This window comes from Rhinatrema bivittatum, chromosome 11 (assembly GCF_901001135.1).
Source record: "Rhinatrema bivittatum chromosome 11, aRhiBiv1.1, whole genome shotgun sequence".
Lineage (NCBI taxonomy): Eukaryota > Metazoa > Chordata > Amphibia > Gymnophiona > Rhinatrematidae > Rhinatrema > Rhinatrema bivittatum.
Window position 1 is genome coordinate 33,568,145 of NC_042625.1, and position 14,636 is coordinate 33,582,780.

The following is a 14,636-nucleotide window of genomic DNA, read 5'->3' on the forward strand; positions in this document are numbered from 1 at the left end:
ACAGTTGCTAGCAGCTTTCCAGTAAAGACAGGGTGATATTTTTAAAGCAAGTTAAGTTAAACTAATGAAAGTACTTAGACCTTTTATACTTACAGCCCCATCACCAACCTTCCCACTCCCCCACCATCACCCTCCAGCCCAGATCCAACTTAGCATTTCACTTGCTTGTTACAGGAATGAAACTCTGAATTCTGTATCACCAGTTATTGCTCTTTTCACAATGTCAGATGCACTCTCCACATCACTCTTAATTTCAATCAGCAATCATGCAACTTTTACACGCCACATTATAACGCGTTTGAAGAAATCACAATCATTTTAATAGAATGCAAAGGAGCTCTTGGGAAATCCAGTTCAACATCAACATGTATGTGACCCGTGTGAGTACCAGAGGAGAGTTTGTTTCGCCACTGAACAAGTGCTACAGCACGTGAGAAAGACATCCTGACTGCTCCGTCCATAAAGCTCTCTGATGGTAAGCATATGGAAAGAAAATGTCAAATGTTAGTGTTGCCCTTATGAACCCCTCTCATCTGGCTTTGTTTTCCTCAGAGTCAGATTGTCATCATTCGGGTGGCTGCTTTCTGACGTGGGCTCTCTTGGGCTCTAGTTTTTCATATTAAAGTTACAGTGGCTGCTTTTGAGTACATTAATTTGTGGGGTGGGGGGAGGGGAACAGGCTGACACTTTAATTTCTCATCCAGGCCACTGAAGACGTGGCAGTGAGTGGTCCTTTTGTTCTAGTCTTGGTTGAGTTGCTGAAGCCCTCGTCTTGTTCCTGCTGAGACACCAGGTCTCAGAGAACTGAATGAACTCGTTTTCTGTCTAAGCCTAAGCAGAGACCTGACTTGCAGGAACAAGAGTCCAGCGGTTAGCCTGGCAGGAGTAGCAGAAGGCAAACCTGAGCATGACTGACATTTCTAGAATGGATCCTGTTTTCCTATGCGCTACTACTACGAGTCACAGGAATGCGAGTCAGTTACCTTAGCCCCCTCCCCTTGCCTATCCTGCTGATATGTCTGTCTAAGGCCATTGTGCTCATTTAGAGTTATTAAATGGAGAATAAAACCTTTTGGGGTTTACAGTTATAGATGTGAACCGAACCTTCAACCTGAGATCACATCACACCAAGAAATGTTTTTAGTAAAATGCTCTGTATCCAATGGATATTGTTCACATTTTTCAGTTTATACACACACACACACACACACACACACACACACACACACACACACACACAATATTATCTGCTGCAGATCTGTTGAGATTTCTTGGCCTAGTGTGTTAAAATTCTAGGCAGAGAAGAAACATTACTACAAAGCCACAGCAGTTTTTCCTTCTCGGTATTAATGCCTTTAGTTTTTATATATAAATATAAAGCCGTCTTCTTGCTGGGATTTTCGTTTCATGGAGCTACGGGGCAGATGCCATACAAATGGAGTCGAGCTGCTGGTCTCTCATTGTTCTCTCTGGTCGAATACATACTGCCAGCCGCTGAGGACAGAGATGGGAAACACATGAATGCATCATTATACCTGGCCACCATCCAGAATGCACTTTTCACATACAGAGCTACTGTCTTGGCTGGCAGTGATGTCACTGCAAGTGTCCTGCTGAGCAGATAAGTACCTACTGTACTGCATAACTAACAGCATCTCCATTGTTTCATATGCTGAGATCCTGCAATTGTTTTCACACCAAACTGGCTGCTGAAACCCAACCTGAAGGCAACCAAATGGTTTCATTTTAAGAGGTACAGGTTAGTCCAGTCTAGACTTTTGAATTCTTATCTCTAACCATTCTTAGGCTTGTATAATACAGCGGGTATGCATGAATTGTAACATCCTGAGATTGGGGGCCAGCTTCACCAAGACAAAACACTTCTTAAACGTGACAGGAAGTCAGCGTTCTCTGTAGAAAATATGACTTTTGATTTCCCCAAATCACTGCAACCTGTTACAGAATAAAATGAAGCAGGTCACAAAGGTTTTGTTCCAATTCACATATCGCCACTGGATTGCACATTCCAGACTGCTTTTTGTCCAGATTTGGTATTTAATCTGGCTCAGTGAATACTGCGCCACAGGGGTCATAACACTGTACATCCCTAGGCTAGAGCTATTCAACTCCAAATAAATTACCTTAAATAAAACCCTAAAAGGAAACATTCTCCTTTCAGCCCTCCTGGTTCACTGCCAAAACCATATGTCTGAATCTGACCTGTTTGAGTGATCCTGGTGTCCATACAAGCTTGTACACCATATAGAGAGGAACGCAGATAAAGGACGATATGCCTATAAGATATCCAACAGAGATGCTCCAGTCTGGGTACTGATAGTCAAATAGCATGAGAGGCGGCTGGTCCAGAAGAGAGCTGATTATTATAAACTGTTAGCCATCAGAAAGAAAAAGGAATATTACGTTACTGAATGGGGAGGAGCTCCTGTACAGAAAGCAGTGCTTCCTTTCCAACTGTAAGGAAGTGAACATTTCTTAGGCAGGGTTTCTTGTGTGCTATCTTCCAGAAACATCAGTCTGGTTGGTTTGCCATGACAAAAACAATGTCTCATGGCTCCTAGAAAAGAAGCAAAACCTAATCGTTCTATAGAATTATACTCTACTTAAAGACCCTTCTTTGCAGCTGTCTTGTTTTTATTTTTTTTACTGAGCTTTATACCACTGTTATTAGGGAAGGAGATAAAAACATGATTTGGAATCACAAACCCATATCCTGCCCTTAAGCTCGGAATTTTCCCGTGGGTGGAGTTTATTACATTGCCATCAGAGATTACAATAAGAGAGACTACTGAATTTGGTAATAACCACCAACGTCCATAATCGTGTCTGTTTTTGCACTCATATCTCACCTATGTTTATTGCAGAAATTTCTGTTTATATAGTGCTGAAAGGGTACGGCACTATAGAAGGTTACACTGCCCCAAAGAGCTTATCTAAATACATCACAAGGGCCTCATGCTTCCTGAGCTTAACACATATCTGCAGCTATTTGGCCCACAGAATTTTTTTTCTCATGCTGCAAAATAACAGTATTTGGTATTATCCCACATAGATTTACTCCTTTTCATAATTTGTTACTGGTTTTGTTTCACAGCATAGAGGTCACAAGGAGCTGGAGGTCACGTAGTGAGTGTTGCACACAGTGGTCTCTGGAACATAGATGTCAGCTTTCACTTGTTATGATGTTTCCTCATTATCAGGCCGATACAGTAAAGTTCGCGGGAGAGCGGGTGAGCGAACAGGACACTGGCCTGTGAGCGTGATACAGTAAAACAAAATATTTAAATTAGGGCCTGCGGTAAAAAGAGGCGCTAGGGACACTAGCGCGTCCCTAGTGCCTCTTTTTGGTCAGGAGCAGCGGCTGTCAGTGGGTTTGACAGCCGACGCTCAATTTTGCCGGTGTCAGTTCTGAAACCCGCTGACAGCCACGGGTTTGGAAACCGGACGCCGGCAAAATTACTGAATATGGGGTAAAGCTAGCGCGTCGAAAACGCGCGTCCAAATGTGGGTTAATAGTGCGCTCCACCGGAGGGCACTGTACTATATCGGCCCGTATGCTGCCAGCCCTAATATACGTTATTGCTGGAGACAGAAAGGCAGTCCACAAGCCTTATTCACTGGCTGAAGCATAACAGTCACAAGCTAGACTTTAAACATAGCAAGTAATCACATCTGACAGAGAGCTAACACCATCCCTCATCACCAAAACAGAATCAAAACATACAAAGTAGATTATTTAACAAATAATTATATTTCAAAAAGGTAAATAATATACTCGAACAAAGCAAAAAGAGATCTGCTTAAAAATACAGAGGTCCATATTCAAAAGCCATTTAGACAGATAGGGGCCGATTTTAAATTTTATGTGCAGGGTAAGTTCCCTGCACATAAAAGTTCCCTCTAAGGCCGCTCCGAAATCGGAGCGGCCTTAGAGGGAACTTTTTTTGATCCCCCCCCACCTTTCCCTCCTTTCCCCTATTGAACCCACCCCCCTCGGCCCTACCTAAATCCCCCCCCCCCCCACCTTATTTTATGGAGTTAACTTGCGCGCGCCGGCCAGCTGCCGGTGCACAAACCTCCGGCACGGCCGGAGGACTTGGGAACGCCCCCGGACTGCCGCCCCACCCCCGGACCGCCGCCACGCCCCGACCCCGCCCATTTTTGAAAGCCCCGGGACATACGCGCGTCCCGCGGCCTGAGCGTGCCGCCGAGCCTATGCAAAATAGGCTTGGCGCACACAGGGGTAGGTTTTCAGGGGTTAAGCGCGTAACCCTTTGAAAATCTACCCCATAACGTAATAGTTATCCTTCTAAATGACTTACCCAGCTATATTTAGCCCTTACAATGAATTGAAAGGGGCGTTTCATGGGCAGGCAAGACATTCCAAGGAGGAGTAGAGTTAGTCGCATAAGTTAAGCAGCTAATTCTGATATTCAGAGTTAGCCGCTTAATTTATGCAGCTAATTCTGGTTGGTCCATAGGGCTAACTAGCCAAGCCAAACAGCAGCTGAACATGGACCCCCTAACTTCTATTATTAGCATTGTCTTCTAATTATGTTTATTAGTATCTACCTTTGTAGTTTGGCTGTCCTGGTCGGTCTGCTCCAGGCAAATCAAATCACTGTTTGACAGATCTCACTAATCCTGCTGTAAATGCACCCTTCATCCTGCTGCCTAACCTAGTCTGGTCCTGAGACTGACCTGGACTTTGCACACACTGACACGTCCCAGGTTTCCTTCGCACCCAGGGTTTAAATTTGGGGTCAGATAAAGAACAATTCATTAGCTCTCTTTCTGCTTTAAAGAAGGTGATTTTGTTTGATTTCCTTAAACTTAGGAGAACAGTGTTGCACCTGCTGGTTTGGACTGCAGTCAGCAATGGTTTTCAGAAGCAAATCCATTCTTGCACTTCAGGGGACAAGAATGGGACAAAGACAGCTTGTGGGGGGTTTTTATTTGACTTGCAGTCCGTTGAAACAAAAGTACCCGCATCATACTTACACTTTAAAACTTGCCATGAGCTTAAAGTGCATGGAGTCACCTGCATCTGTTTATTTTCTGCGAGTAGATTTTTGCATGAAAAGTACAGGTAAAGATGTAAAAATGCCTCACCCTGACAACCTAAATGAGTTCCCCCCAGGAACATATCTTTTTATTGCGGATAAAAGTAAAGATGCTGTGAAACAGCGAGAAGATTTTTAGCTACAATTTTAGCAACTTGAGAAAAATGCTTTTTGCCTGCGTAAATTGCGTTGAAAAAATTGTCTTCTTAATCTACTAAGAAGGCAATGCAGTATTGGCCGGTGTGTCATGGGCTATGAACTGGATTTGTTAAGAAGCTTTTTTATAGTGGTATTTGACTTCTGTAACAAATACTGCAAACCAAGAATTGCTTTGAGTAAAACAATTTCACCCCTAGATTCATCAAAATGTGTTGTTAATGCATTGATGACACCTGTGTTAAGAAAAAGGGGTGTAGTAGTGGGTGTAGTAGTCAAGTATTTATATCTCTATAGGAGGGCCATCTAATAGGTCGAGGTGAGGTGTTGGTGGTGATTTAGGGTTTAGGGGCCAGTTTCTCATGTAGAGTGAGGAATACGAACAGCACAATACACCTTGGTGAAGATTTGACATCATATGGAGTGAGGAAAGTCTTACACAGATGCAATTTCTACTATGTTCTCTCACCCTAGCTTGATAGATTCTATAACAGGGTACCATCAAGCTAAGGTGAGAGAACATAGTACAAAATGTCATCTTTGTGAGACTTTCCTCACTCCAAATGACGTCAAATCTCTACTGTGCTGTTCATACGTCTCACTCTACACGAGAGACTGGCCCCTAAACCGTAAACCACCAACAACACCTCATCTTGACCTATTAGATGGCCCTCCTATAGAGATATAAATAGTTGCTCACTATGAGGGCCTCCCCAGAGGTACTCGTGCTCTCTCTCTCTCTCCCCCCCTCCCCCTCCCCTTCTCCAGCCAATTGCCTCATGGGCATATCACACAGCTTAACACCTAGAAAAAAGGTGTAGTTATTTCCAGTGTTAAAACTGTGCGATAGTGCCCCCATTTTACTAAATCCCGCCGAAACGTTTCACTGATCCCACCCCTTCCAAAAATTTGTATTCGCACCGTGCGCTAGCACTATTATCGCATGCGTTGTGGCGTTAATGCATGCATTAACGTCATAACGCATTTTGATGAATGACCCGGTTAGTTTGTTATAACCAAAGACAGCTCGAAAGGGGAATGTCATATGGAGGGACCACTGTTCCAAGATGAAACTTCCAAATCTCATTGTTATCAATGGTTTAATTAGACAGAAAAGAGAGAAACACTTACTGCCAAAAAGGCCGGGCTGATTGCTACCCAGCAAACCTTCCAGAAAATTCCCGGGGCAAAGCCCAGCATGGCTTTCACGTCATTGCAAAATCTCTGTATCCCTGTCGGGAGAAGCAAAGAACATGTGACAACGTTTCAGTGCCACAGAACGCAAACAACAGCTCGACGTGCACCACAAAGCACATTCCAGAAGCAAGCACAAAATAGAAATGGAAGCATGGGAGACACTAGTCTTCACTGTGGGGGTCATTCTGCAAACTTTCTGAGCCAGTTCGTGACTCACACGATTTATTCCTCGGCATAATTTGTTACCACCCTCTCCCTCTCTTTGAATTTTGGTAGAACAGTTGTGTCAGATCTTCAGGGTTGCATCTAGGCAGGATGTTCCTGCTGGAAAAGACCAAATGTGATAATCAGAGTGCTCAGGTGATCTATTTGATGAAGAAATGGCCGAGTGGGAAGATGTGAAAGGGATGGTCTAAGGCCTGGCCAAAACAAGTTATATTAATGGCAGACATCACTAGCAGCTGAGATGGAAGCTGAAAAACAGTCAGTCCAGTAGTGAGGTTTATGTATGTATGGGGGTTTGGGGTTTTTTTGGTTGGATGGAGGGGGGATGGAAGATGTGTCAGCCATCTTATCCTATGAGGATTCTTGCCTTTCTGGAAAATGAAAGCTGTTTATCAAATTTAGGGGGTCGTTTACTATTGTGCTATATTTTACAGCGGCAGGGAAGAAATATTGCCTGTGAGATATGTTGTCCATCCCCAGTAAAATATCACGGTCATTTGCACGTGATACTTTTTACCACAGATAAAACCATGATAAAAAATATTGCGGGATAAGGGCAAAAATGCATGATGGCGGCTCCCATTACACAGGGCTGCCATCTTCTAAAACGGCAAGCATTGGCCCTAACCCCCACAGTGCAAAACACCCCCCTCCCCCCACCACCACCTCACCACCTTTAGAGGCGGCCTAGAAGTAAAACAAATATCACAGATTGCAAATTTCAAATTGTACTGCAATGCCCTACTTCCTACCCAAATCCCTCCCCTTTCTCAATCCCCCCCCCCCCCCCCGGTTCCAAAAGTCTTCCCCCAGGTTCTCCCCACCAAAGGCATCTTACATCCCTGGCCACCTCCCAGACCCCCAACATTAGAAGTAGTCCCTGGTATTCTAGTGACCTCTTGCCTTCTTCCCCCTTCTGTGAAAGAAATCCCTGGAAGCCTAATGGCCCACCCCCTACCTCTTGTGACCCCCATACCTTTAGAAGAAATTTCTGGTGTCTAGTAGGGCCCGGAGCACCCGCTAGGCCTTGGTGGCAGGGATTTTCCAAGACCCCCAGGGTTTTATTTTTCATATTGGTGGAGGAGGGGTTTAGAGCCACTGCAGGCCCTTTAAGAAGTATCCCAGCGACATCCAGATGCACATTACCTACCCAATACACCTGGGATCAATTTAAAACTCCTGAATTTTTGTTAAAATAACACAACTTGCTTTTTTTGAGGCAAGCCATGTTGTTTTATTTGCATAGGTTTACATATGCATTAGCTGCTTTGAATGCATTAGCAAATTTTATGCGTGCAAATGCTCTCAAAGCAGCTAATTTCAATAGGTGGCAGTTTTTAGTTCAAATTATCACATGGTACCACTGTGATATGCAGTTATCGCATGATAAACAGCATATTACGCATGTTAATTGCTTACTGCAGCTTAGTAAATGTATCCCTTCATTTCTAACCCTGTAAGTATCAAGTTGTCTCTTGGATTGGTCATTTTTTTCTGTTATGTGGAGAGTTTATATTGGAATTTTTACTTATGAATTGCATGATTTGTTATTGCTTGCATATGTGTTCATGAAGGGTGGTAAAAGTGATGTGTCTTAATGTTTATGTTGTTTTCTTATTATGATTTGGATTTTATGATCTTTGTACTATGTTATTATTTATGTTTTCACTATATTTAATGCTTTGTTTCATTTCAAAACAATTTGTACCTCACCCTGAGATAATTTAGATAGGACGAGAAAGAAATCTATGTAAAGAAATGAAGAAATATCTTTTAACTTCCTGTATGTTACCCACAGCTTCAACTTTATGTCATGTGTTACAATTGGTGGCTCATGGGATGCCTCCGTAAACCACCGCTCTCACCCATGCTGTAGCCCAACACTGCCGGAGGCATCCCAACTCAGTCAAATGCTGCCATTGTCACATGCTTAGAGATGCCGCCATGCTTGCTCAGTCTCCGACGCCGTCCCTCCATAGGCACGCACGTGCACATCATGCACATAAATAGGCCCTGCGGTGGGAATCTATGATCGATGCCTAGTGATGACATCATCACCTTGGACCTATATAGTGTCAGCCCTGCAACACATCTTTGTCTCAACAATGGGTCCCCCACTTAGTGACGTGCTACTTCTGCGTTCCTGTGCCTGACCATCTGTTCCTCTTCTCCAGTATTTCTGCCTTGCTTGTACTGCCTGTTTTTCCTTTCCGTATCCTTGTCCTCTTGCCTTGTTCAGTCTGTGTCTGTGTCCCTGTTCCCCTAGGCCTAATCCCTTGGACTTGACCCTTGCCTGGACATGACCTTGACTGGACCCTCTGCCTGGCCCCTGACTTCACTTGCTTGCTACCTGTGTCGACCTCTGGTCTGTCCCTGTTTCTCCGGTCTGCTGCCTGCCCTGACCTAAGCACGACTTTGAATCTGTCTTACCTCTTTGCCCTCAGCATGACTTGGACTTTGTCTTACCTCCTTGCCCTAGAGACCTGCCTAAGTCCAACCAGCTGCCAGAACCAAGGACTCAACTCAAGGAGGAGGTGGATGGTGTTGCGACCGTCGCTGCCCAACGTCTCCACTACGCCTACCTTACCTCTTTGGCGACTCCCTCTTTGCCTGTTGGAAGTTTGGCTGCCGTGGTGTCTTCGTGCCATTCTCCTCCGGCGTCCCCGGACCAGCTAGACGCCGCACTCTGTCATGTTTCCCAGCAACCTAAGGGCGCGCGCACGGCACGGCCCCGACTTAAGTACCAGCAGTGGCGCGAACCTCAGGGGTGTCCCCCTGAGGTGACGTCATCTCCACCGGATATTTAAGGTCTCTGAAATCGCTAACTAATTGAGTTGGCAAGGAAAGGAAAGGAAAGGTTTTCTTACGCTCCTAGCTACTCTGCCTCCTTGGACTTACCAGGGGTACCCACTCCTTGGGAGCCTCGTTTCTCTTTTGCTTTTCAGATCGCAGTCTGGAACCGGTACTCGCTCCTCGAGGGCCCACGTACCCGGACTTGCTACTGAATACCACTTCTGCCAGGAAGTCATCGCTGCCTACAACACCAGTGAGTTACCATCTCTCTCTCAGAGCGTTCCCTGGAACCAGGTACTCGCTCCTCAAGGGCCTACATCTTTCTAGCTCCTGGGCTGCTTCTAAGAGACTATTGTGTGAGAGTTACCATCAAGGTTCTGTTTCTGAACTCTGCATACCCTGCCAACTCACTATATTCAGTTTCTCTACAGCTCAGTTATCCAGGATCATTGTTCCAGTATCTGAGGGACTACAGCCCAGCTGGGCATTCCAGCTCACTACTGCCACCTCTGGTGGTTCCATATACTGTCTAATAAAAGAACTAGTGTGTGTCTGTCTCCATACTCTGAGCCTGACCGGTGGTCCCTCTCGGGATCTTCCCCCGGGGGCGTGGTCATCTGCCACTGGCCCAAGGATCCACCCACAACTACCTCAATCACCAACAGATTGCTAACTCCATGGATCCGGCTCAACTTAATGCCTTGCAGGCCATACCAGGCCTGGCCTAGTACATTGTGGAGCAGCAAGACGCCTTGGAGAAACTTACTTCAGCGTTTCATCAGCTACACACCCAGAAGATTCAAGGCACAGCTTCCAACCATGAAGGTCAGTTACAGGAGGTAACTTTAAAAACTGCTGTACCACTGGCGGCTCCAATCCGCTTGTCCGGTGAAATTCAGAAGGCCCAGGGCTTCTCAAACCAGTGCTGCATGCATTTTTCCTTACAGCCATCTTTATTTCCTACGGCTCTTTCCAAGACCACCTACATCCTTTCATACCTGGATAGTAGGGCCTTGTCTTGGGCATCTATCTTGTGGGAGCACAAGGACCCCATTTTGCAGGATATAGAAGGATTTATGGACTATTTTAAATCCGTCTTCAATGACCCTGCTCGAACTGCTGTAGCTGGTTCTGCTTTGGTGGAACTGAAGCAAGGCAGCAGATCATTGGCTGAATTTGCCATCGAGTCCAAAACTCTTGCGGCAGAACTTCGCTGGGGCCCCAAATGTCTCAAGACACTCTTTTGTAGAGGCCTGGATACCCGTTTAAAGGACAAGCTGGCTGCTCGCGAAACACCTGACTCACTGGACAATTTAGTAGCCTTAGCCACTCGGATTGATCACTGGCTCCGGGACAAGGTGAAGGAACTCCGGCCTAAGGTGTTACCTGGGTTGAAACAGGTTAGTTCTATATCCACACCTTGGATGGTTCCAGTAATTCTTGCTGCTGATAAAGATGAACCGATGCAACTTGGTCATGGACATTTAACTTCCAAAGAAAGAAGACTTCGGAAAAAGCGTGGCCTTTGCATGTACTGTGGTCAGCCCTTCTATAATGTCTCTACATGCCCCATTCGTCCGGAAAACGAACGGGCCTAAGTCCTGCAGGAGGACTGTTCTTAGGCCATACTGCGCCCTCTCCTCCGCTTTCTCTTCCAGTCTCTTTGACTTACGGACCGGTCACGGTTCAGACTCCTGCCCCGGTGGACTCAGGGGCAGAAGGCAACTTCATTCACAGCCGTCTAGTGGAAGACTTAAAGAGTCCCCTCATCAAGCTGAAAGATCCACTACTGTGTCATCATTTGAAGTGGGCTATGGATGTTCCCCAACACCGCCGCTTCCACTGAAGCTCAGTGACGTCCCAGCAGCTTTATCCACTGCTGCTGATATTCATAACGCTTTCCACATTTCACTTCTGAAATCACTCATACTCAGTGAATTTTCTTCCAAACCTCAAGATCCTGTCATCAATGCAGAAGATCCTGTCATCAATGCAGAAGACGACTTAGAATTCAAAGTCGAAGAGGTCCTGGATGTTTGTAAAAGAGGCAATACTTTTGAATACCTTCTGAAGTGGGAGGGTTTCGGCCCCGAAGAAAACTCGTAGGAGCCTCAGACCGATATTCTGGACAAAGAGATGCTTCGTCAGTTCCACCTTGTGCATCCTTCAAAACCCAAGCCTGGTACCCGAAAAGGAAATCGCCCTTTGAAGGGAGGAACTGTTGCGACCATCGCTGCCTGACGTCTCCACTACGCCCACCTTATCTCTTTGGCGACTCCCTCTTTGCCTGTTGGACATTTGGCTGCCGCGGCATCATCATGCCGTTCTCCGGTGTCCCCGGACCAGCTAGACGCCACACCGCCATGTTTTCCAGCAGCCTAAGGGCACGCACGCAGCGCGGCCCCGACTCAAGTACCAGCAGTGGCGCAAACCTCAGGGGCGTCCCCCTGAGGTTGACGTCATCTCCACCGGATATTTAAGGTCTCTGAAATCGCTAACTAATCGAGTTAGCAAGGAAAGGAAAGGAAAGGTTTTCTTACGCTCCTAGCTACTCTGCCTCCTCGGACTTACCAGGGGTACCCGCTCCTCAGGGGCCTCGTTTCTCTTTTGCCTTTCAGGTTGCAGTCTGGAACCGGTACTCGCTCCTTGAGGGCTCACATACCCGGACTTGCTGCTGAATACCACTTCTGCCAGGAAGTCATCGCTGCCTACAACACCAGTGAGTTACCATCTCTCTCTCAGAGCATTCCCTGGAACTAGGTACTTGCTCCTCGAGGGCCTACTTTTTTCCAGCTCCTGGGCTGCTTCTAAGAGACTATTGTGTGAGAGTTACCATCAAGGTTCTGTTATGAACTCTGCATACCCTGCCTACTCACTATATTTAGTTTCTCTACAGCTCAGTTATCCAGGATCGCTGTTCCAGTATCTGAGGGACTACAGCCCAGCCGGGCGTTCCAGCTCACTACTGCCACCTCTGGTGGTTCCATATACTGTCTAATAAAAGAACTAGTGTGTGTCTGTCTCCATACTCTGAGCCTGACCGGTGGTCCCTCTCAGGATCTTCCCCCAGGGGGCGTGGCCATCTGCCACCAGCCCAAGGATCCACCCACAACTACCTCAAACACCAACAGCTGGTATAGGTGAAGCTCCAGTCTGTCTCATCACATGGCTTGATCACCTGCTGTCAACATTGGCCTCGTAGGTTCGCCTATGAGGCTGCGCCAATTACGCCACAGCACCAAGGACTCACTGTCATGCCATTTATCACATCATGAAGGACGTTAAGCCAGGCTTTTGTTTTACTTCATTACGTATATGGACCCACTGTGCTTAAAACCAGGACTGGCTCAGCCTGTCCCTTATGGCATGGAATTAGTTCCCTATGGCTACTAACACTACTGTTATACGTTTATATAGCACTACAAGGTATATGCAGTGCTGTTCAGCTAGCTACACATAGACAGTCCTGTTCTGTGGAGCATACAATCTAAGATAAACAGCAAGACAAATAAGCATTTGAGGAGAATAAGGGAAAAGATGTGAAGTCTCAAAGGTAAAATAATAGGTGCCTTTTAATTAAAGATAAATAAATTGTACAATGGTATAAGAATTTAATCTTTACTCACAAAACAATCTACAGTCTATAAGAAAAATAGGATATGGGGTTGGTGGGTGAGGGGTAGAGTAGGCGGGATCTTTTCCCCTTTCAGTACAATGTGCAATGAATTGGTGGAAAGGACACAGGGCAGATGTTCATTTACCAATTTACACAGTGCAAATGGTCACTATGGACATTTTAAGCCTGAATAATTGCTCACCGTAAAACCACGAAACAGCAATGGCTTCTAGAAATACTACAGAAATAAGTGAGGACCCGGCACCAAACTCCTCCAGAAGTTTCACAACATACGCACCACCCTGGAATTGTAAGAACAAGCAAAGCGTTAATAAACCGAACCAGAATCAGGTATGAATTTTGAGGTTATTCTGTATTTCCAGGTTCCAAATATCCTGCAACCACAAGAAGTCTTTTTACTTATTTTCATTTTCTGTGAGGCTAACTATTCAAAAAATAGAAACGAGGAGTCATGATTTGAACTGGAAGAGTAAACTCAATACTTCCCAGATAGCTCTGTAAGTACTAAGGCATTTTTGCAAAGACCCAGCTTTTGAATGCCCATCTCAACAGATTCCAGTATCAAGGGTGTTTGTAAAAAAAATCCATATATTGAAATCTGACAGTAGTATCCTATCTTTGGAAGTTTAAATAATGTTAAGACTCCAAAGATAGTAGAGAAGATAGAATAATTTTGGAAAGTCATTTCTATGGTTTTTTGGAGTTTTATACATTAGCATTTTTGGAAGTAAAATATTTCCCATTGTAGGTTAAGTGTAACCCTGCTGCTACTGCTATTCATGTAGTCCAGTAAGAAAATCTGAAGTACAAGCACCAGAATGCACTGTGAGCCATTTTAATAAGAGTTGGAAACCAGACTGGAATCACCTTCTCACTATCTGTTATACTGCAAGCTTCAAAAATAGCATACAACTGAAGTATTACCCCTTGAAGAACCAATGGGACCAGCTATCGTTTGTGTGACGCATAGTACGAGGCCCTCGAATCACACAAATATTTGCATTTCTTACAATTATCAGGTCAAAAGACTAAAAATTGTACCGTTATTAGGGCATTAACGATAAGAAGCTTTCTCCTGTGACTCACACGTGTTTCTTGTTAGGTCATTCTGGTGCAGAAGTTTGAAACGGAGCCATTATTGCTCCTTGAATGATACTCACGTGGGTCAGTGTGCTGAGGGAACCTAGAAAGCAGAGACTAACGAGGCCCAGAACAAAGAGCTCCCTGTGTTTTCCTAGCACATGAGGATACTCGTCCATCACCGCGGTAATCACAGCCTCCAGACCCCCAAACTGTAAGAACAACGTACAGAGCAGTCTGTATTGGCTCTCTTATCCAGCTCACTGGTCCACACACACTCTCAGGAAATGCAGCAGTTTTATTACTGCTAAATGAATCTGCAACTTCGAAGTTACTCATTTGTGCAAATCCAGTTAGAACAAGACGAGGATGAAACTTCTAATATCTGCTGCAACTTTAATTGTTTCTGGCTTCGCAGTGCAGCTAAGGTTGCCCCCCTTACCCAGGTCATCCCGAACAGGCTGATT

The 14,636-nt window shown here is 45.3% G+C and overlaps 1 protein-coding gene across 1 annotated transcript in view; it reads right to left on the reverse strand.

Moving 5' to 3' along the window:
- Positions 1 to 1,258: 1,258 nt before the first annotated feature.
- LOC115073142 (sodium-dependent serotonin transporter-like) overlaps positions 1,259 to 14,636 on the reverse strand; it is a 66,209-nt gene continuing 52,831 nt past the window's right edge. Inside the window, exons 8-12 of the mRNA XM_029571345.1 lie at positions 14,250 to 14,381; positions 13,271 to 13,370; positions 6,369 to 6,469; positions 2,221 to 2,388; positions 1,259 to 1,494 (exon numbers count right to left, since the gene is read on the reverse strand). Coding sequence (XP_029427205.1) covers positions 1,414 to 1,494; positions 2,221 to 2,388; positions 6,369 to 6,469; positions 13,271 to 13,370; positions 14,250 to 14,381 — 582 coding nt within the window. The 3' untranslated portion in view covers positions 1,259 to 1,413. The remainder of the gene's footprint in view (positions 1,495 to 2,220; positions 2,389 to 6,368; positions 6,470 to 13,270; positions 13,371 to 14,249; positions 14,382 to 14,636) is intronic.